Genomic DNA, 22,838 nt, shown 5'->3' with positions numbered 1-22,838 from the left:
GTATGATTTAAATCAGGTTTAAATTTAATCCTTGTTGGTGTAACCCATCGTCAGATTCTAAATCTGTTATCTTTGTTCTGTGGTTCATCACATTATCGGTTTCAAAAACCTCGCCAAAAGGCTGCATTTGAAAATTAGTCACCTGGCAAACACTGGAACACTTACAGAAATATTGAATAATGTTTTGAAACATTTTGAATAGTGTGTTGTCCTTATGAATAAATAAATAAATAATAACATCGTTTTAAAAGGCAATTCCAATCAAACATATTTTTCTGTAGCTGATATTTTTTCAGAAAATGAGCTTATTTATGTCTGAGATTTAGATTAAAAGATCAATATCAGTTTTCTCTGCAGTGGTACTCACTTTTCAGATGTAGTAAAAGTATCAATAGCACAGTGTAGAAATACTCCTTTACAAGTAAAAGTCCTGCATTAAAAATGTATAACTGAAAGTAAAAGTAGGTAAGTATTAGCATCCAAATATACAAGTCCAAAAAGTAAAAGTACTCCTTGTGCAGAATGATCGATTTCAGAGTGATATCTTACTTAATTGGATTATAATTCTTGATTCATTAATGTGCTCATCACTTTAATGTTGCAGCTGGTAAAGAAAGCTCATTTTAATCCCTGTTCTGTATATAATGCTGGGTAGGGATCAATAAAGGTTTATCTTATCCTAACCTATAATAATAAATCTGAATTTATTTGTTGATTATATTTTGTATTATTAATCTGAACAAACTCGCTAAGGTTATCAAAAAATATAGTGGGGTAAAAAGTACAATATACAGTGTAAAGTGACAGAAAATGCAAAGGACCTCACAACTGCACTTAAGTACAGTAAACTGAGTAAATGTACAAAGTTGCTTTCATCACATCTGTACACTCACGTTAACCATGAAGCTCGAGCCAGAAGCTTAGCTTAGCATAAAGACTGGAAGCAGGGGGAAACAGCTAGCGTGGTTCAATCCAAAATTTAAAAATATGCCAATCAGCACCTCCAAAGCTCAATGCACATTGTGTCATGTTTTCTTTAATCTGTACAGTCTTCAGAAAAAGTGATGAATTGCAGTTGTGTGGAGAGTTTCATTCTATGACAAACAGTCAATAAAGTGACAGTAAAAGACGTTAGCTGTAAACTAGCTAGCAACAGATGCACAAACGGTCTGTGTGTGGGAGGGTGGCTATGTGTGTATTTGTGTGACAGCTCAACTATGACTGATCTCAGAGCTCACCAGAAACTCCAGCTCCTCTCCAATCTCTCTCTCTTCTCGTCCCAACTGGTGCCAATTTGTCTTTGCACTCCTCCACTGAACTGAAATTGTATCGCGCTACCTCCAAAATCCCCCCCTGTTCTCTGCCCCACGAAGCCACAATGCAGTAACTACATATTTAGTCAACGCTTGGTTAAAAACAAATTCTGACTTGTTGATATTTGTTCAGCTATATAACATTTTCTATGCCATAGTAAGGCATAATTCCAAAGAAAACATGTTAAATGAGCAGTTACAACAAAACAGAGCTAAAAAACCAACCAGGGTCAACTACACAGCTAGCAAGGCAGCAAAATCCTGCTAAAGCTAGCTAGAGATATCCACAACTAGGTTCAACTGAAGCCCCCTAACTGGTAAATTAATTGATAAATATATCCATTTCAGTCAACTAACATCTTGAATAAAAACTGTTAAAATAGGCCTGCTTAAAAGCTAACTAGCCTAACATTAGCTTAGCCAAGTAGCAGTAATTGTCAGAACAATTAGTGGAATACACAGTTTGATGCTGTCAAGCTACTTTTATCACTCATTTAAATGTTTTAAGGTGTAAATTCATTTATTCTAGCCATTGTTTTAAAAATAGAGAAACAGAGTCTAATTAAAGCTGCAAGCAGCGTTTTACGGGCCCTCGCACCCCCGCGCCACTCGGGGGGGCCGGCGGCCGCGGCCTCGTGGCAGGATTCGCCCCGGGCGAAGAGGCTCTGTGATTGTCACGGCCTTTTGACGTCCCCTTAAGGAATTCGACGTCGCTTCCTGACGCCGCTAGGTGGCGCTGTGAGTATGTCTCCTGCTTGTCACGTGGATGTGTTCAGACCAGGACTTCTATGACACTTGTGAAGTTTGGTGGGGATCGGACCATGTCCGCCCAAGTTATGGCAATTTCGTGTTTCATGGCGAGACATCAAACTTCGCCGCCACCTGACGGCCACACCCTTCAAAGGGGGCGTAAATCTTTAATACCTTTTGATCATAATGTTGTCTAGATGGTACACAGTGATTTTGAACCCGTTCTGATCAATCCTGTAGTAGGAGTTCGTTAAAATACGACACGTGAGAAACGCCAAAAATGGACGCAAAATTCAAAATGGCTGACTTCCTGTTGGGTTTGGGCAATGGGTCCAAGAGGCTTTTTTGTGCGTCTGGGTGTGATACATATGTGTACCAAGTTTCGTGCATGTCGGTGAAACATGCCGCAGGGGCTGATGTTTAAGGGGCGTGGCCAAACTATTTGGCCACGCCCATTAACGAAACTCATATCACATGTTCAGGCCTGGACCGTTAACGCACATGTCAAGTTTCAGGCAGATTCGACTAAGTATAGTGAAGTTAATGCTAATTTTTCATTTTTGGCGAAACATCAACTTCGCCGCTCCGTCACGGAAAGACAGTGTGACATCATGGCACGATTTTCATAATACACGATTATCAACATGTTAAAGACGGTTTGACCAGATTTGAGTTGCATATGGTCAACGTGCTTGGAGCAGGACCTCAAAGAGTAAAACATGTCATTTCCTGTCGCCACCAGGGGGCGCTATGACAATTACAGAATATTGTGACATAGATGTGTTCAGGGCGGGACTATTATCCATCACAGCAAGTTTGGTGCAGATCGAACCATTTATGCTAAAGTTATAGCAATTTCGTGGTTTTTGATGTGGGTGTTGCGAGATATCAAAATTCGCCCTTCCGCAGCGACCGCGCCCTTCAACGATACGAAGATCTTTTAATAACTTTTGATCACACAGTTGTGGAGCTCACACAAACCGATTTTGAAGTCATTTCGATGAAATCTGTAGGAGGAGTTCGTTAAAGTATGACGTGTGAAAATGGCCAAAAATGACCTTATTTTGAAAATACAATTCAAAATGGCCGACTTCCTGTTGGGTTTAGGGGGTTGCTCCAAGAGGCTTTTTTGTCTGTCCCGGCATGATACATATGTGTACCAAATTTCGTACGCCTAGGTCAAAGTTAAAGCAGGGGGCTTCAATTTTGAAAACTGTTAGGGGGCGCCATTGAGCCATTTTGCCACGCCCCTTTGTAACGACCATAAAATATCAAATTTTTCGCAAGACCTGATGAGTGTGCAAAAATCTGGGACTTTTTGAGCCTGTTTAGGCCCTCAAAAATGCGATCTTAGGGGAAAAAGATAAATAATAAGAAGAAGAATAATTCCTTCAGTTTCAATAGGGCCTCGCACCGCCTTCGGTGCTCGGGCCCTAATTAGTACCATTGGTAACACCTGTGTTTACACTACTATTTCATGGCAAAATGGCTGCCATGAAAAATGCCTTTTGTATCAGTGTTGGGAGATATCTTAGACTCAATATTACAGCTAAGAGGCTGCCACAAATGGTTTTTCCAACTCATGATCATGGTGCGAACTATAACACATGAATGGCACAGACTTATTTATTTGTTTATTCATTTATTTATTGTCTTTGTTTATTTGACAGAGACAATGCACAGCTCCTTAGCTGTTCCAGAGTTAGCTATAAGCTTATTTGTATCCATAGTCCTTGGGAAGGAAACAAACAATACCACTGTACTATAAAAAAAAAATTAATAATTACATGAGAGAACATGTTGACACTACAACAACAGCCTCAGCAGCAACTATGAAAAGAGACTTAACTGAATAGTGGTGTCTTCTTAACTTCTCTTAGCAAGAAAGCAAACATGCATATTTTTAGAAACAGTGTTCTTAAAGTTCTCTGCAACAGTGGTTTCCTAACTATCTCTTTTTTGAGTGTCAAAACATCGCAAGATCTCAGTTAATTTAGTCTCATCATTTCATTATTTTGCATTTTGTCAGAAATTGAGATAAAAAACATAATGATAGCATTTTGAGGGGGTAAAACATTTTTTACCACAAGGTGTCACTAAAACACAGTTTGTTTTAATATTAACTGGTTTCATTATTGCAGCAAGACTTATTTTACTTAACTGGAAAAACAGAAAAAGCCCAGAATCCACTGAATGGGTTAAACTCATGACGGCATCTGCCTCTTTTGAATACTTATTAGCTTGAATGAAAAATAATAAAAGTAAATTTGACAGAATGGTAAGTCCTCAGTACATTTAAAGCTACAACAAAAGACTTTAATATTTAGTTGATTTTGGAAGACAAAAGCAAATGTTTCCATGGCAATAATCAAAAAATAGAATGCAAATAATAAAATTATCTTAGGACAAACCATCTGCTTACGTAACTTTGCCTGTGAAAATGTAAACACAGACTCGTTTCAACTGATTTCAGGAAGAATCTGACCCAATGGAATGCAATGACTTGCAAATAACCTTCAACTTGTATGCAACTGAATACAGTACAAAGATAAGATGTTTAATGTCTAAAATGATAAATGTTATTTTTTTTTTTTTTGTAAATATACACTCATTTTGAATTTGAAGCCTGTAACACCTTCCAAAAAAGTTGGGACAGGGGCAACAAAAGTCTGTGAAATTTGTTGAATGCTCAAAAAACACCTGTTTGGAACATTTATCAGGTAAACAGGTTAATTGGTAACAGGTGACAGTGTTATGATTGCGTATTGAAAGGGCATCCTCGAAAGACTCAGTCGTTCACGAGCTCTGAGGCCTGAGCTCATCTGAGATGGACCAGATGACCAGTCCATGTTTCAGATTGTTTTCGGAAAATCTTTGATGTCATGAGTCGTGTCCTCGGGGCTAAAGAGGAAAAGGACCGTCCAGATTATTATCAGCACTAACTTCAAAAGCCAGCGTCTGTGACGGGTGTGTTAGAGCCCGTGGCATCATGGGTAAGAGTCACATCTGTGAGGGCCCCATTAATGCTGAAAGGTACATACAGGTTTTGGAGCAACATATGCTGCCATCCAGACAGTGTCTTTTTCAGAAAGGTCCCTGCTTATTTCAGTGAAACAATGCTAAGACACATTCTGCACATGATACAGCGTTGTGGCTTTATAGTTAAAGAAACTTCTGTTCCCAAATGTTGTGAGGTGTTGTTAAAAGGAAAGCTGATGTTTCACAGTGGTAAACATGCCCCTGCCCCAATTTTTTTGAAACATGTTCCAGGCAGAATGAGTGTATATGTATATGAACAGCTTGTCTTTGTACTCTATTCAATTAAGTATAGGTTGAAAAGTGTTTGCAAATCATTGCATTCTGTTTGTATTTCTGTTTTACACAACATCCCAAGTTTTTTGGAATCAGGGTTTGTAGAATGACTGACTAATAAAAACTTAAATGACAAAAATATTTATATAACAAAAATATGGAGGGCTGGTGCTACATGTTTTCAAATTAAATTAAATATCCAGCAACTGTCACTATGTCAAAGGACCACTTTGTAGTCATCAACAACCTGTGCTTAAGCTTGTAAAACAACAGTAATAAAGCTCCAGAAATTTCAACGTGATGTCCATTTGGGCAGAGTGACAAGACCGAGTTCCATTTTTAGAGCTGGATATCATGGGATTTTTGTGCCTTATGTTATGTTTGAATATTGTGAGGTTTCATAGAAATCCGTCCCCTTTCCACATTATTACATTGATGTCATTGGCATTAAGTGGTCTGCTTAGTGAGTAGACCGGGAATTCAAAAGGGATTAAGCTCATTCATCCTCCAATCCACGCAGATGAATGGCTACACACAACCAAGATGCTCCGTTCTGAGTGCAGCCTCCTGCCAACGAGTACAGTGTGAAAAGGCGGAGAGGGGCGATGGTCACCCTGAAGCCAGGTTATGGATTTATGATTTGATTTGTGGTGGGACAGATTGGCGGGGGGCACTTGTTGAGTCGAGAGCAGATCTCTCGCTTGGCCTCCAGGGGGCAGAGCGGCCTCAGTGCCCCAGGGCGACTCTGCCCTGTGCTCTGCGGGCTTAGCTGCTCGTTACATTAAAACAGGGGCTTCTGTGACAGAGTCAGCATTATGAAAGCTAAGAGGATTAGCTGATGGACATTTCTGGCGTTCCCGGTCAATTATCAAAATGAAAAGCAGTGACTGGGCAGAGCTGGCATGCTCTGTGGCACTGCTCTCTCCTCCTCCTCCTCCTCCTCCTCCTCCTCCTCCTCCTCCTCCTCATCTCCACTCTAGCTCTCTATCTCTCACTCAGCTTCTGTCTGTCACAGGTTACTGAGGTTCAGGGAGGGGGAAAAAAAAATAATAAAATCATCACTGATGTGTTTCTGGACATGAAAGTTTGTGTGTGTGAGAGTGTGTGAGAGCGAGAGAGAGAGAGAGAGAGACGGATTAAAAAAGAGCATTTAAATTTTAATGTTTCTAAAGTGCAAAACTGTATGTTATGCAACTGTATAAAAACAGGCCTGCACGTCAGCCAGCCATCCGTGCTCAAGTCTAACTCCTCCAGCCAAGTGCATGATCAACACACACTCTCTAACACTGCTTGCTTTCACTCTCCTACTTGTGCGTGTGTGTGTGTGTGTGTGTGTGTGTGTGAACCCCCCTATGATTGCTTGACAGGCTATCCAGTGTAGGAGGAGTCTCCACCACTATGATGCACATGCAGAGTTGGGAGGGTTATTTTAAAGTAACCCTCCCAATGTATTCTGTTACAGTTACTAAATACATATTTAAAATGTCTGTAATCTAATTCAAGTGTCACAATACAAAAATAATGTCACTTTCTAGTACTTTTGAATTGCCTCAATAGCAAATAAGGCAAATTTGCTGAGCTTTTATTTGTCGTAAGTTTATTAGTGGTTTGTCCAGCTATTTCTTCCTTAAGTCTGTTAGTTAATAGTTAAGTTAATAGCAGTAATTCTAAACATTTAAATGTACTTTGTCAAGTGTAATATTCACACTTCACAGTCAAACTTCAAGTAAAACATCATAAGCTTGAGTTTCTATCCAGACATTATACTGGCCACCAGCATCACCACCTACAGTCCCAAAATATTTTATTTATTTTTATTAATTGCAAGTTCAGAAAATCCACTTGAACCCAGCAATATTAACAGGTTAGCTAGCTAACTGGAGTTCTGTGAGCTAATATTAGCAGTTGGTGGTTAACATTAGTTGTTGGTCTGTGTTGAGCCCCGGGGAAGAACGCTGGACTGTGAAGCCAGTTTGACTGTTCAATCATAACCTCACATGACGCTCTGTGGCCCAAAAATACTTTCCCACCATAGACGTACATTGTGGGAAAAAAAAAAGCTGCTGTAATATGGCGGACAATCTTCTTTCGAACGTTACAATCCCTGCAAAATGACTCGTTTCACTAACAGACTTTGACCCATCCGGTCCAGCAACATTTGAAAAGTCTAGAGGAGTCAGGCGATTAAGGCATTTTATCCCGTTCAAGCTAGCGAAGACTAAATGTGAAGTTAGCCACTCGGCTGAAGGAAGCCTTTACTGTATTTGCTCCATGGGCCGCACACAGTGGAAGCACATGCGGAAGCTGTGATACCGAAGCTGGCTTCATGTTCCAGTGAGCAGCTCTCATAAGGATGAGTGGAGGCCCACCTCCAACCCTGTATCCACTTCTCTATGGTACATCCATGGTCTGTGTAATCGTGGCAGTAGTACAAGTTGTGTTGACAGGTTAGCTGGAGCTGTTAGCTGTGTAATTAACATAGCGGTTGGTCTGTGTAGCTAATGTTAGCAGCTGTTATGTGAAGCTAACATAGGGGTTGGTTTCTGCTGTAAATGCTTCTTTGTATTAGTTGTTGAGTTCTTGGATGACGACAGCGTTTTTACAGCTGAGGAGACTGAAGATAAGCAGGTTTCACTGAGATCCAGTGACACTTGTGGAGGGTTGTAACGTGTGCACACTTTTAAATGTATAATCCTGGAAATAATGCACATTTTTACTAAATGTATCTGTAATCTGAAACATCTTTTTTTAAAATCTGTAACTGTAATGTAACAGGTGATTTTTTATTTTTTTTTGGCACTCTTGTTGCATGTAATTCTTTACTCTCCAAGCCTGTGCACATGTGACGATGAAGAGTTGGGGGTGATGAAGAGAAGTTGTAGGGCGGCAGAGGGAGGTGTGGGGGATGTTTTGGTACGTCCATAAAAGTGGCATTCCGCAGCTGCCCGTGTAAAGGATCTACCCCGGGGATTCACACAACGCTGCAGACGTAATCAACCGCGTCAATGTGCCACCACGGCTGCAGCGGACACATCTCTCCAGCAATGACACCCCTGCCCCCCCCCCGCCCCCCCTTCTTCCATCCTCAACGCCAGCAACATCCCCCCCTTATCACCCAACTTTCTAATACACCGGTTAGACCTCAGTGGAGCACAGCAGAGGTGAGGCTGTATATCCATGTGTGCCTGAAAAAGATAAGAAAACAAACTGCTGAACCGTTTCATTATGTTTTAGCCTGTCAAAAACAGCCAGGGAGGTAAACAGTTATTTTATTTATTTTTTGCTGCGGGAGACAGTTGCCTAAAATATGAAGTGAAGAATGTTAATCCCGGCTCACTACATAGAAAGGCTGAATTATATTGAGTCCCAGTTATCACTTCAGGGACAATGTCATCTCACTGCTGTATTACAGATGGTCCTGCTGCATGGACAGATTTGATATGGGTATTCAGAGGCCGGTTAGATACAGCTGAAAAATGTCTCCATCTGGTGTTACTGCAGTAACTAGTTGACCTAGTAGGCAGTAAACCTTGTGTGGTGATAAACAAACAAACAAACAAAATAAAAATGTCACATTCGATATGGATAGGGCTGGGTGTCAGGTTTCAGTGGCAAAATAAGATTTTTTCAATACCTCAGTTTAAGGAATATTAACTCTTTTTTCCATTTTACAATGGACTATGCAGATGATGTCATCAGGGTTATTTCAGTTTGGGCTCTGTTTAGCATATTGTATTTTTTATATGTTTTTGGTAATTTGTATGAAATAAAGCTTGTGGTCAACACAAGCTGAAGGGATTTTCACATTTTGTTCTAACATAAAAACCATCAGTTTATACACCACTCATGAATTTTTAAACACTGACGTATCTTACACAAAGGTGGTTTTCTAACAAGTGGATAAATTAGACTACAGAAGTTGTGTGTTCATTAAGTGTAGTTTACTTAAAACCTACTGATAGCTTTTTACCTCTGATTGCATTTACACTTCGAAAGTCTTAAAAGTGCTGTTCATTTGAAGATTATCTTGTTCAACCAAATGTGTAAATATAAACTTTTGTTCGCCACAAAGCTCATTTTCTGCAGTAATCCAAAATACAACGGAAAAATCCCATTGGCTTTTTGCAAAGGGCACCAGAGTGATATTAACATCTAGGCTGACCTTCAAAGACATGTCATTCCTGCAGGTCTCTATGAAAAGATGCTTTCATACTACATTCTGCTTTTTTTTTAGAGCTTGGTCTCTATTAGGAGTTTAAAGTCAGGATATCGTCATTTTTGCAGCTTTGATTTTGAGCATTTTTCAAAATCCAACTCTTGCAAGCCCCTACAGTCTAAAATGATCAAATAGTCCAATTAACTTGGAAATACAATATCAAAGAATATGTGAATAATATATCTAAAATTCCACACCAACATGCTATTTAGTATGGTAAAACAGTATGAGATTTTTTTAGTATGTTTGAAACCTTATAATGAAACCAATATTGTGAGACGTTTACACTATTTGTGGGGAAATATCATATTATTCAAGCACATGGCTGAGCATGGAATCCGAAAAAATACCTATCACTGTTTAATTACAAACAAGTATGCTGAACAATAGTAGTCATATTGAGTATGCAGTGCATAGGTATGTGGGAACTGGCGACTTATACCCCACCCCTCACCCAATATCAGCTGGGATAGGCTCCAGCCCACCGCAACCTGTCAGGATAAGCAGTTATGGACAATGGCAGACCTTTTGCAAGTTACTAAAATACATTTTGTGGCTGACCCTGTCCACAGGTACTACTGTAGCTAATACTCTCAATAACTAGCTCATACAACCCCACATCAAATAATCCTTACTATCCCTTTAAGAACTGAGACAAGAATGTAAAGCCAACTTTTGATACTTGATGCTTTCGTCACATTTGGGTCAAAAACATATTGAATTTCAATACCCAACTCTAACTGTGGACATCTGAGACAAACTTTCAACAGTGCTGCATATTTGGAAAAAATACTGTTTTTAATGACAGAACTGGAGGGGAAACACATCCTTTAGTCCACCGAGTGCATCAGGATGTTACTGTACAGTGAGAACAGTTTTAGGAATATGAGTCTGTTGACACAGAGAAGGTCAGTCCAGGGGAACACATCTGTCTCTCACTGTGTGGAGATAAACTACTAATAAAAAAAGGTTATCTGGAAAAAAAAACCCTACAAAATGTACAACAAGGTTTGCAATGAAACAGCTGGAGCCGCCCCTGAGGCCGAGGTAGCCCAAGTGTGGAACACTCTTGTCCTCTGGGTAAAGTCCTCGTAAAGGATTGTCTCTGTATTGCCCTGGTATGCTCCTCTGCAGCGTGGTGTCGTCCTCCTCCTCCTCCTCCTGCTGCTGCTGCTGCTGCTGCTATACCACTGCATACTGCTGATACAGCAGCTCCCGGATCTTATAGTAGTCGTCACACAGGCAGCCTTCCAAGCCAATGCGTCCAGCCTCCGTCTGGGCAAAGAACACAAAGATGCATAGGTCATGTACGTCCTCACGTAACATTCATTAACAGTTTGTACAGCATGGGCTCACCTTTAAACATCGATGTAGAAGCTCGGCGCTGCTGACCTCTAAAAATAAATGTGTTTCCAAGTCGCTCCCACAGACGTTCACAGACTTGGGATTTAAATGTCTAATGAAGCAATACGCTTCAAGTTTTCCCATTTAAATAGCACACACACACACACACACACAGAGAAGCACGCACTCCTTTAAAAGTCTCAGTTCTCTTTGATTTCATTTTCTGGGTTGCGTCTATTTTAAGTTCTTGTCAATTATGCATTTTGTTGTTGGTATCCTGGCTCACACTCGCACTTTTCCCTTTACTTTAGTTCTTAAGTTCTGCCTGTGATTCTTTTTCTCTGTGTGTTTCTTCTGAGGTGAGAAGTTTTCATATGCCGCTGGGGTTTTTTATCCTACTTATGGAAACTGCATTTGTTTCTCTTTGTGTTTAATGTTCCAATTTGTGTGAGGTACTGGTATTTTATTTTATAGGGTGTGAGTAAATAAACCATAACCTCTAAATCATCAAGAACCACACTTGTTTTTTTGTCATTTTGAGCTAAATTATAGAAACAAGACCCTATTAAAAGGGATAGTTTGGATATTTTAAGGTGCTGTAAAGTACTAAACCATAATGAATGTATTACCTACAGTAGATGGCGGTCAGCCATCATTAACAGTTGGTCTGTGTAGCTAACTCAGGCTCTGACTTCACTGGCAAATACTTCTTACTGTTAATCCTAACAGCCAGCAAACTACAGTAACTACAGTATATTCCAATGTAAACAATCCCACTTAATTGCAAGGCTAACAATTTGAGCTTATTTAACTGCCTAATACCAGTTAACACACAGAAATATGTTCACATAAGATATCTGCAGCCTTTTGCCTATGCATGTCTTTCTATGGACTCCAGACTAAGCTGCTGTATTTCTAATGGCATCTAAAACAAGCTGCCAGCTGCACTGAACAGCGCTGATTGCTCATTGCACAATCCGTCATCAAACAAAGGAAGAAGCTGAAATGTGTCACACTGCTTTACAGTTTTCAGCTGTGCGTCGCTGCTTCTGATGACTCAGTCAACAGAATCTAAGGCAATAAAAACTAATGTCATTGGAAATGTATTCATTCGGTGTCTCTTTGTTGCAGTGATAAATTATACTCTGCGAGTTGGCTTTAAAGTGCACAATAGAAGTTTCTGAAAGCTGCAGACAGGCGATGTGAAAGGATGCATTTTTTTGTGATGAGCCAAAGGCCTTTAAAGTTACATTTCTTGGAGGCGTCTTGTCTGGACATTTCATTCTTTGAAGTGTTTTGTACAGGTCTTTTAATTCTGCATTCTTTTAATTAACTTGCTATATATCAACTCCTTTGCTCATAGATTTCAATATGAATATGGAATAAAACCAGAAGCTCAACATTTTGATTCCGTGGCTTTGGCAAAAAACAGGCCTGTTCCATATGTCTGCTGGGCTGACTGCTTTCCCTGTCGAGGGCTGGTGGTGAACAGCGTCGCGGGGAGCTGATGGATAGCGCACTTGCCGAGCCAGTGGGAAGGACACTCACCCTGCGGACGGCCACCATGTTGTTGCATACGAGCACTCCTCCCACAAACTCGGCCTGGATGCCCTCTCTCAGCAGGACCTGCTTGAAGTCAGACAGGCGAGGCTCGTTGATGAACACCGACTGATGGCCTGGAATCTGGAGGGAGGACAGAAGACAGCGCCGGTCAGACTCTGAATTGCTTAAATGCCCTTGTGGAGACATACTCACAAAAAAAAAACACATCTCAGTCCTGTCTCAGTCAGAGTCCCATGGCTATCTGTTAAGGGATGAACTCTTCTCTTTGGACAAGCTGTTTCCAAGCCTCTTTTCTGGAGCCTCAAGAGTTGAAAATAAAGAGTTTTTGTACACTGGCTGCAGCAGCTGCTGGGACCTGAAAGTCATCTGTTGCTTGTACTAGTTCATTAATCATTAGTAATTTGCATGACCATAAAGACTGTGAAATGAGGTTACCTGCCAAAATGGGAAGCAGATAGGACAAGCCTTCCAGCCAAACACAAAATCTCTCTACAATGAATTAAAGTACAGCACCCTATTTAGGCTTCTAACCACTTTATGTGACCTGATCAGTCAGCAATGGGACGCGTCCCTGATATGACATTACTGACCTTTGTCACAGTTTTTTAGCACTCATGAGAGGTATCAAACTACTAAATAACAGTGTAAAACCAGTATTTTTAAAGTCCTCCTCCACTCACAAATGTGTTGTTTACTGTTGCTTCATTTGAATGTTTGACCTTCACTGTACAAAATGATGCATGTGCAGAGTTTGCCATTAAAATTCAATTTTCATATTCATGTAGCGGATGGGAAAAGTTTCTCTGTGCTCACCTTAAATATGAGTTCAAAGAATGTTTGCACAAACATGATTTGTGACATTACAACTAGTTTGGAAACCAATCGTGGTTAGGGATTTGTACCAAACCCGGTATTGCAGCTTCCTAATCTTAAATAAGCACATGTTCGGAATAGCTTCTCACAGACACCACAAATGATCAATGTGCCGTCTTTTTGTTGGTACTACATGTTGATGATCCACAATGGACTGTGTGGTCCATTGCTTGTTGAATGGAGTATTGAGAGTTGCTGCAGGCTGTGAACCTCTTTGGCTGACTGTCACATTGTAAAACGTCAAACAAACATCTCCCCAACATAAACAGACCTTTGAAAGTGGAGGATAAATTAATTCATCAAACAAAAAATAACCAAAAATGCAGGCAGTTGATGACTGTATCCCTGTGGCGTCTTCCAGACAGTAATTTAGTGGTTCCTGTGACTGTGATGTCAGGTGTTGCTGTTGGTGATGCTCTTGGTTCAGCACCAAAAATCACGACTAGGTGCTGCAAAAGCTATATTTACATTGCTTGAGATGGCTCTAATATCCAGTATTAAAAGGGCCCAGGCACTTAATTATTAAAGACCATATTTATTGATGACTTCTGACATTATCACTTCTTTTATCAGTACTTTTTAAAGGTTTGGTGTAATTATCACACTGCAGCCTCTCCTCTGCACTTACATACAGAGCAAAGTTGGCAAACAGCAAAACAAAGGTGGAAACAGCAGCTACACTAGTTACTGTAAGTGCATGTGATAAAACCTTTACCAGTAAAAAGCCAATACTTTATCAAAACACCTCTTCCACAAGGATGTAGAAAGTGATATTTCAATCTGTTCTGTACAGTCTCTCATCTGTACACTTTTGTTTTACACAAGCTGTTAAAGTTAGGATCAGCATAATTTATCCAAGTTGTTCATAAACGCACCAGAAAGATGCCAAGACGTCAAATACAGATGTTTTAGGTTGGTCCTGAGCATCCCAAGCACAGCAAAATAATGAGAAAATAAGGAAATGCATGCAGCAGGCAGCCACCACCACACACTTCTAGTGGGTCATAGGTGATGTATGAGAGGGATTATGTCTATATTATATTATTTTTGCAGAAAATGCTGCATATTATGCCTTTCAGCTGTGTTTGCCAGTCTTCTTAAAATTTGGCTTTGTTGTAAACTCAGCTGCTGCTGGCTGAGATAAATCTTTCCTCCCTCGACCAGCTGTACCTGCAGGCAGTGAATCACATCAGCAGCAGGAGGAGGACAGAGGACAGGATGAATGACAGCTAGCGACTGGTGTTTGTGTTTTTCATTCTCTCTAGACTTCACTCAGTATTGTGAGGTCAGGAAAATGATTGATGCGCTAGAAACTTATGTAAAATATTAAATTCTAATCCTGTTCTGAAATTATTATTTTTTAAAATAATGTATTTTTTGAAAAGCTATTATTTAGTAAAGAAATAAAAACAGAAAAGAGTACTGTTTAAGGAGATATCTGTAGTATACCTACTGTAATAAATCATAAAGTGACCATGATATGTCATCAGAGATTAAGGAAACATGCCCGGTTGACTAACTCGCTCTCTGACAACAACACCACAGCCGCAGTGTCCTGCTTAAATTTCTATTCTGGTCTGTAACTTGTGTTGCTGTTTGACTGTTTGAGATTAATTAAAGTTCAAAGTGATGCTGTATGTTCACAGAATAAGTAAGTGTCTGTCTATAAGTCATGAGAAATCATTGACAAACTTTAAATGTAGTTGATGTTTATAACGGACGGACAGTTGACAGTTACAAACAGCTGATAAACTTACAGTGTAGGACCATAGATTCTACATTAAATAGGATTTCAACCTATTTGATATACAGTTTATGGCTACAACTTGCTATATGGACTGCAGTACTCATCTTGTGGAGCACAGCTATTACAGATTGCTCCTCAAAAGTACCGGATTGATAAGCGGTATCAATAAAATCTTAATGCATCCCTGATCACGGTCCAATACAACTCAAAAAAGTGTGATTTGACAACTTGAAGCCATTATCATGCACACACTGCAGCATGTGCTTCCCAGTGAAGTGGGAGACATCTTGTGACAAGCACTTAAACTCCTGAAATGAAAATCTTTGCATATTCATAGATTCGAGGTTGTTCAATTAGGGAGAAAGGAGTAGATGTAAATTTTCAACAAAGTAATTCCATTTTTCAGGGGAAATGAAAAAATATTGCTTCAAGAAGGGTTGAGAGAAACTGCAAGCTTACCAGCAACAAATACAATCTGAAATAATGATTTATCAGTGCAACGACTTTGCTATAAAGCGTTCTCTGCCTCACCTCGTGTGGAGGCAGCGGCTCCAGCGTGGGAATGACGTCACTCTCTTCAGACAGCTCCTTCTCATCCTCCCCAAACAGGTTCTTCATGGCTCGCTGTGCTGCCACCGCCGTGGCACTGTGGTCAATGCCAAGATCAGGGGCGGTGTCCATCGCCATGTCGCCGTCCTCCACCTCGTCTTTCACACCCTCCTCCAGCATCACGCCCGTGTCCACCTTCACCACGCGCATGTCCAGCACGCCGTCGATCCATGCCAGCTCTGTGTCTTTGGCCTTGCAGAACTGCAGAGAGCTCACCAAGGAGTCTTTCAACCGCACCTTAACCACAAGACAAGATGAAGACATTGGCCCGTCACGGAAGGCTGTTTTTATGCTTCAGCTATAATCACTGCTAAAGAAATCAACCTTGCGGCAGACAATTTCTTGGCTCAATTGCTAAGAGGCTTTAAAAAGTGGAAAAATGACCTGACAACAACAGATTTATCAGGTTTTACTATTTCACAGCCAAATACTTTAAATTTATCAATCTACAAAACACATTAAAGGTATAAACTGACAAACTTGCATACAACAACTTCCTCTAACAAAATATAAACCAAACAGGCCTTTACTGACCTGGTAGATGTGTGTTTCACTGGTGGCATCTACAGTCTCCTGTAGTTTGGGTGTGTAGACCTTGATGTCCTTGCTGAAAGCCTTGCAGGACTCGGCCAGGTCGAGACTGGCTTCTGGGGGCCCGTGAACGATCACCAGCTGTCTGGGCTTCATCTGATTAATAATCTTCTTGATGGAGTCGCCGTCGGAGCGACCTTCGTAATCTATGTACGTTACCCTCGCCCTGTAGGAGGAGCAGGACAGGATGAAGCTTTTTAATGCTGCTGATTTGTCAAACATTGTTTAATACCAGTGCAGACGCGATTTCCTGATGGGATTTGTAATTCATGCAGGAGAGATAACCCACTGCGATCAGTGCTAGTGGCAGTTTATGGGGGAACCTAAAAGGGACATTTTTTTTTTTTTTTAAGTGGGGATGTATGAGATACTTAACAATAGTCAGTGTATTATCTACAGTAGATGGCGGTCAGCATGCTGCTGGTTTGGAGAAGCAGCAGGAGTCCCAGTGAAAGAATCTAAGCAATGTACTGCTGTGGACATGGTCAGCAGAAAAACATATTCTGGGCCTTCCTTAATGCTTCAGTGTGTAAGATTTATGGAGATTTATATGCAAAACATGCCAGAAATTAAATCTAATATTCATAACAATGTACAGAATCATCTGTAAATAAGAATTGCTGTGTTTTTGTTACCTTAGAATAAGCCTTTTATAATTTGTTTACAGACTAAACAACTAATCCATTGCTAGAGAGAATGACTGACAGATTAATGAGTGGAAATCGATGCTCTAAATGCAATGAAGCAGTATACAATCCAGAATCTGGTCTTTTTATTGTAATTTGATTTTTTGTTTTTGTCTGTGGGCTTTGTTTTCTCCCCCTGTATACCCCAGTCAAAATTGTGAATCGAGTGTATTTATTTTTATCTCCCAATTCTTTTGTAACCTTACTGTCAGGTTATGATGCACATATTCACTTTAACTTTGTACATGCAGCTTGGGTTGTTGGTGGAAATTCTATCAAATGTGGAAAAAACAGAGAAGTGAAATATCTGCAGTAATATCTTCCCATTTTCCTGCTGATCTCTAATAAACATTATTTTACGAAGGATGCATGTCCTTTTCCTCTGAGGCCGTTGTTTTGCCTAACCCAAACCCGAACCAAACACTGGCTCTAAACGTGGCCTTCTGTGTTCTCACTAGACGCCACTAAATCCTACACACTGTGTAGGATTCATTTTAAGTGTAAGCTATATTTGGAATATTTTCAGCACTTTATCTCACCATCAGACAGCCTTTACCAATCAGTATCACTCTCTTCAAAGCAACTCCATTGACTCGACACTGGTACAGCAAGAGAGCGCAATATTTGGCTTACATAACAGCCTTTTTGCCATCGGAAAAGGCAATCTGACAGCAAATTAAATCTGTGAAAATATTCCAAATATAACTTTCACTTAAAATGATTTTTGTGTGACTAAAAGTTTTGCTGCCGACCCTGTTCACAGCAGTACGTTGTTTCACTTCCTACACTGGGACTCTCTGCTGCGTCTCCAAACTGGGGGTATGCTGACCACTATCAACTGTAGGTACCTCACACAACGTCGCTTCAAATAATCCAAAACTATCACCTTAAATCTGCAGAGTTTGTTGCAGACAGACTTAGAGGATCACTGACCTAATTTCAAGATTTTCTATACTGGAGACACATTTGGTGGGAACAACAGAGAGATCCTGGTCCATGGGCTCGTCACCATTCGTCATCCCAGATTCCAATTTACTCTTCTCCTCCTCTGTGGCCTGCAGTTCAGGAACAAGAAAATCTTCTAGCCTGTGAAAGAACAAATATATGTTGGTGGTGATGGTGATGGCAGCAAATACAGATCAGTGTAGTTTGTTTCTGACATCGACATGTATCAGTGATGTAGCACCTGATGATTTCCCCGTACTCGTCCCATTTGATTCTCTCCTCATGTGTCGGGAACATTGGATAAGACTTTTTGGCATGTTTGAAGAAGCTGCCTTTGCGGCTCCCCTCAGCCTTCATCATCAGGTCATGGTGTTTTGTTTTTACTGCAGCTGGCTGATCCAGATCATCGTCCATATCACTCTCGTCACTGGAGTCTACATCCACCCTGCAAGTGCATGAAATAAACATCAACCATATTCATATATGCATTGAATTTTCTCCAAGGACAGACAACAGATTTTTGTTCAGCTGCTGAGTATAAATGTTTTTGTCTTTAAGTGTCATGACTAATCTCCAATTTACAGATTTCCATTTAAATAGCCCATTTTAGATTTGCAATCTAGACCAATATTTGCATTTCTGTTGGCTTTTATATAATTTTCTATTTTAGCTGTCAACAGACTGTAAAATTATATGAATCAAATGTTTTGTAACACAAACAGACAAAGCATCGTCTGCAAGAGTCATCCAACGCTTAAAGGGATAGTACGGATTACTTGCAATGGGGTTGTATAAGTTATGTATCCATAGTCGGTGTATTACCTACAGTAGATGGTGGTGCACAGGGCCCCCATTTAGAGAAGCATAGAGGAGTAAATCACTATCAGTTCACATGTACGCTATGCAAGTTTGGTTGGTTTAGAGAGAGCAACACAACGGCTTATACAACAGCTGTTTCCCATTGAAAAAGCCTGTCTGAGAGCAAGTAAAGTGGTGAAAATATTCTAACCAAAGCATACACTTAAACTGATATTAATTTAAAAGTTTTTTAATACATTTTGCTGACTTTGTTCACAGCAGTGCATTGCTCAGCTTCCTTGCTGGTTCCCCTCTCTGCTTCTCCAAACTGGGGGCCTGTCGACCGCCATCTACTGCAGTTAATACAGTGACTATACCTCATACAACAACACTTCAAATAATCATAACTATCCTTTCACTTTCACACTTGTTTGTTCTGTGTGTATTTCAGCTATTTCAACTGAGACTTACTCTTTTGCTTGTTCAAGCTTTTTAGCTGCTTCTTTCTTTATTTTATCCTTTTCCAGGTATTCTTCCAGCTCCTTGCCTTCCAGCTTCACTCTTTTCCTCACCTGTCATAACGAGAACAGCGAAAGATGGATATGGTGCAAATGATAGAATGACACATTTTGTTGTTTCCTCAGCTGGGTCTGAATGTGAGAGACAGGAGCTCCCCGTGGGGCAAAGTGCTGCATGAGGAGATAAATCGAAACCCTAAATCAGGATTGTGACAGCTGGTCTCACCTCCAGATCCAGCATCTTCTCTCCGGGGTTGTCGATGAGGTAGCGGGCCAGGGTTCCAGGTGTAGTGCGGTAGGTCAGGATGATGGAGTTTTTGGTGTCTTGGCACCACTGGATGAAGAGTTCTCTGGAAAAGCCAGACTCGAGGTCTGGCTGGCTGCAAAGCACCACTTTGGGGCTGGGCACCCGCGCCAGATCTGCCAGACTGTGGCACAGGGTCAAGTGCCGGAACTGGAAAGGGTTGTTTCTTTTGTCCTCAAAACATCTCATGAGCTTATCACTCATCCACTCCACCTACAGAGACACGGTAGAATAATGACCAGTGAAAAGTAATTTTATATATACAGTTATATTATAATGTGTTGCTACATCTTTGAACCAGTGTTACAAAGATAAATAAATGTTATTGTGTACACTTCTATCAGATTTGGCAAATAAATTAACAGCTAAGACACAGTGTGAAAATCCGTGATCTATACCTGGGACTTGGAGAACTCCACCACATTATAGCTGACGTTGTTGAGCAGAGCTAGTGGGTAAACTCCCAGCCCAGCATCCTTTGTCCTCCAAATCTGGTCCAGGAGCTGAGCCAGCTCCAACACACGTCCAGCTGTATCCACAGCAATCAGGACATTACCGTCACCACGAAGGGTCTCCATGACGTTGGCTGCAAGTAAAAAGAATGGCAATGAAAACATTTTAAGCAGATTTTTATTGCAGGTTAATGTATGGTACATTCCTCTTTGGTACACAAAAGAAACCTAACACATGGCAGCGTAAAGGAACCTAATCTTAATGTCATTAAATAAATACCAGAGCTGCAAAGATTAGTCAATGAATCTATTAGTTGTAAACTATTAAAATAATCACCAACTTGTTTTTTGTAATCGCTTGATTTTGAGTCTTTTTTTTTTTTAATATCCAATATTCTATGGTTTCAGCTTCTTAAATATGATTATTTTCTGGCCCCTTTTCTCCTCTATGAAAGTTAACTGAATATTTTTGGGTTGTGACCAAAACAAAACATTTGAGGATGTCATTATTAACATTTTTCTTCATTTTCTGACATTTTAAGGAACAACCATCTAATCATTTAATCGAGAAAGTGATATACAGATTCATCAGTAATGAAAATTATCATTTGATGCAGCCTTTAGCCATTACTTCTATAGAGTCTTGTGAAGATTACTTACTCAGGAGCATCTCGTCTCTCTGTTTGCGGCGTGGCTGTACATACGTAGCATTGAATGAGTCTGTGATAAGTAAGGAAGGACGACTGATGCTCTCCAATGTGCACCCGTTGAGGTGTCTGGAATAGAGGGTTGAAAAAGGACATGAAACTCACAGACAAACTAAAAAGTAAATTCCATTTCACGTGAATGGTTTTGTCCGTGCTCACATCTCTCTCTTGTGGTTAAAGTCCACAGCATAAACAATCTCCTCCTCCCCGTCCTTCACAATTTTCCAAATAGTGCCTCCAATCATGTGACCAGCCGGAAGAGGAGTGATGGAGAGACCGTGCCCTTTCCCTGTCAGGTGAAAAGAAAGATATGACACACTTTGGTATCTCTGATACATAAACAGGGTGACTCCTGAACTAGAAAGGGGTCTGCAACTAACTCACCTTTCAGATTGACAATCTGAGAGTATTTCAGCTGCTGGATTTTATCAAAAGCACAGTCCACATCATCTAGGGTGAACAGCGTGAAATCTTCGCTATTGTTTCGAGACTAAGTGGAAAGAAAGAAATTATTGAGAAAGCAAGCAAAAAGTGCCTCACACAATGAAATAATAACCTCACCCACCCACAAAGCAATTACTTTGTGAATAACTAAGCACTCTTATAATATCAGCACTCATTATGAATAGGAACTGAGAAAACGCCATCATAAGTGAAGAAAGTGAAGAAACACCAGAAGCAGGATGAAAACTCAAAACAGAATATTAAAGTAAATAAAAACTCCAAAAAGTAATTTAAAAGAAAAATGACAGGTTAAAAGCACAAGATAAAATAAATAAATACTAAATGAGAGAATAGGAATTGAAATGAGTGAAACCAACAAAAAAAGATAGGGTGTTAAAAGGGAAACAATTGTGAACATATTAGAAAAATAAATAAGTTAATACCAATAAATAGAAAAAATAAAAGGATATACCATGAACTAAACAGGCTAAACCGTATAAATATTTAGACAATAAAGTTCAATCATAAGCCAGACTATGAAAAACTATTTCTTGAGTTTGCTTTTAAAAATATCAACATTCAGAACCACAACACTTTTCTCGCCTTACTCTTACCTGATATAGATCATACATGAACATCTGACCCATCTTGTAGACAGGAATTGTAGCATAGATAGTGCAGTTTAGACCCAGTTTCCCCACAGCATAAGGCAGGGCTCCCAGGTGTATAGGGTCAGGGTGGGAGAGGAGCACAGCATCGACCTGATGAACATATCTAGGGGGGGGAAAGGCACATAGTATACTTGTTTTAATTCAGAGGACGGGTGGGTAAATTGCTGCAGTCAGAATATGAATATCATGTTTACCGTTTCATAGCATCAATGATGTCCATCGAGAAGTTCTCATCCCAGCCACAGTCCAGGAGGAAGCGGAATTCATCCACCTGCAGCAGGTAACAAAGGGCCGACTCCTCCTGGACTCCTGACACGGCGGTCAGCTTGATGATGGACGTCATTTTTCTTCAGTTGTAACGCTGAAATTACAATTAAATTAACTTTAGATTTTGCTGAGCGTAATGCAACTATCCTAATAACAAAGCAGTATCACCTGCAGGGTGTAATTCAGTTTCAATCACTCAATTTAGTCAACAAAGAAAACGCAAAACATGGTTCGCTTGTAAACTGAAATTGCACGGTATAAAATATAATGTAATTAGCATCAGTTTGAGGGTGATAAATGCGGAATATGTGGCTTGCTAGTTGGGCAGCGAGTAAATTAAAAGTAGAAACTATTTCTTTGCTAGCCACAGCTAATTCCTATTAGCAATAACGTTTACAAATTACCCGGCAAAGTCTGTCAATTTAGCATGCTAGCTACATTTTGGCTTGTGGATGTAATTGACAGTCGTGCATCGATAAATTAACGTGCCACATACCATTAAATATTAGATAATATATTTTTTCTCCCGTTGGAATAGAAACATAACACGTGGATTTTCTATAATTCCAACTTTAAGACATTTTGGCTAGCGGTTATGAAGACACACTTGACTAGCAAACATGTTAGCCACTGCGTCATGGGTGAAAGGGCATAGGAACATACCATGTATGGTGGTGTTTTTACAAATTAATTTTATGACAAAACAGAGACAACTAATTTTATCGTGC

At 40.1% G+C, this 22,838-nt stretch overlaps 1 protein-coding gene across 1 annotated transcript; it reads right to left on the bottom strand.

Moving 5' to 3' along the window:
• Positions 1 to 10,370: 10,370 nt before the first annotated feature.
• cpsf2 (cleavage and polyadenylation specific factor 2) lies at positions 10,371 to 22,764 on the bottom strand. The gene is made up of 15 exons (XM_084737002.1): positions 22,607 to 22,764; positions 22,038 to 22,204; positions 21,787 to 21,946; positions 21,113 to 21,218; positions 20,888 to 21,017; positions 20,682 to 20,797; positions 19,968 to 20,155; positions 19,492 to 19,782; positions 19,219 to 19,319; positions 18,191 to 18,394; positions 17,938 to 18,090; positions 16,262 to 16,484; positions 15,650 to 15,964; positions 12,484 to 12,618; positions 10,371 to 10,866 (listed from the first exon to the last, which is right to left on the bottom strand). Exons 2-15 carry the CDS (start codon positions 22,184 to 22,186, stop codon positions 10,774 to 10,776), a joined length of 2,364 nt encoding a protein of 787 aa, XP_084593128.1. The 5' UTR covers positions 22,187 to 22,204; positions 22,607 to 22,764; the 3' UTR covers positions 10,371 to 10,773.
• Between the last annotated feature and the right edge of the window lie 74 nt (positions 22,765 to 22,838).

The sequence above is a fragment of the Lutjanus erythropterus genome, chromosome 15 (assembly GCF_056507025.1).
Source record: "Lutjanus erythropterus isolate fLutEry1 chromosome 15, fLutEry1.hap2, whole genome shotgun sequence".
NCBI lineage: Eukaryota > Metazoa > Chordata > Actinopteri > Lutjaniformes > Lutjanidae > Lutjanus > Lutjanus erythropterus.
This window is presented reverse-complemented; position numbering and strand designations above follow the sequence as displayed.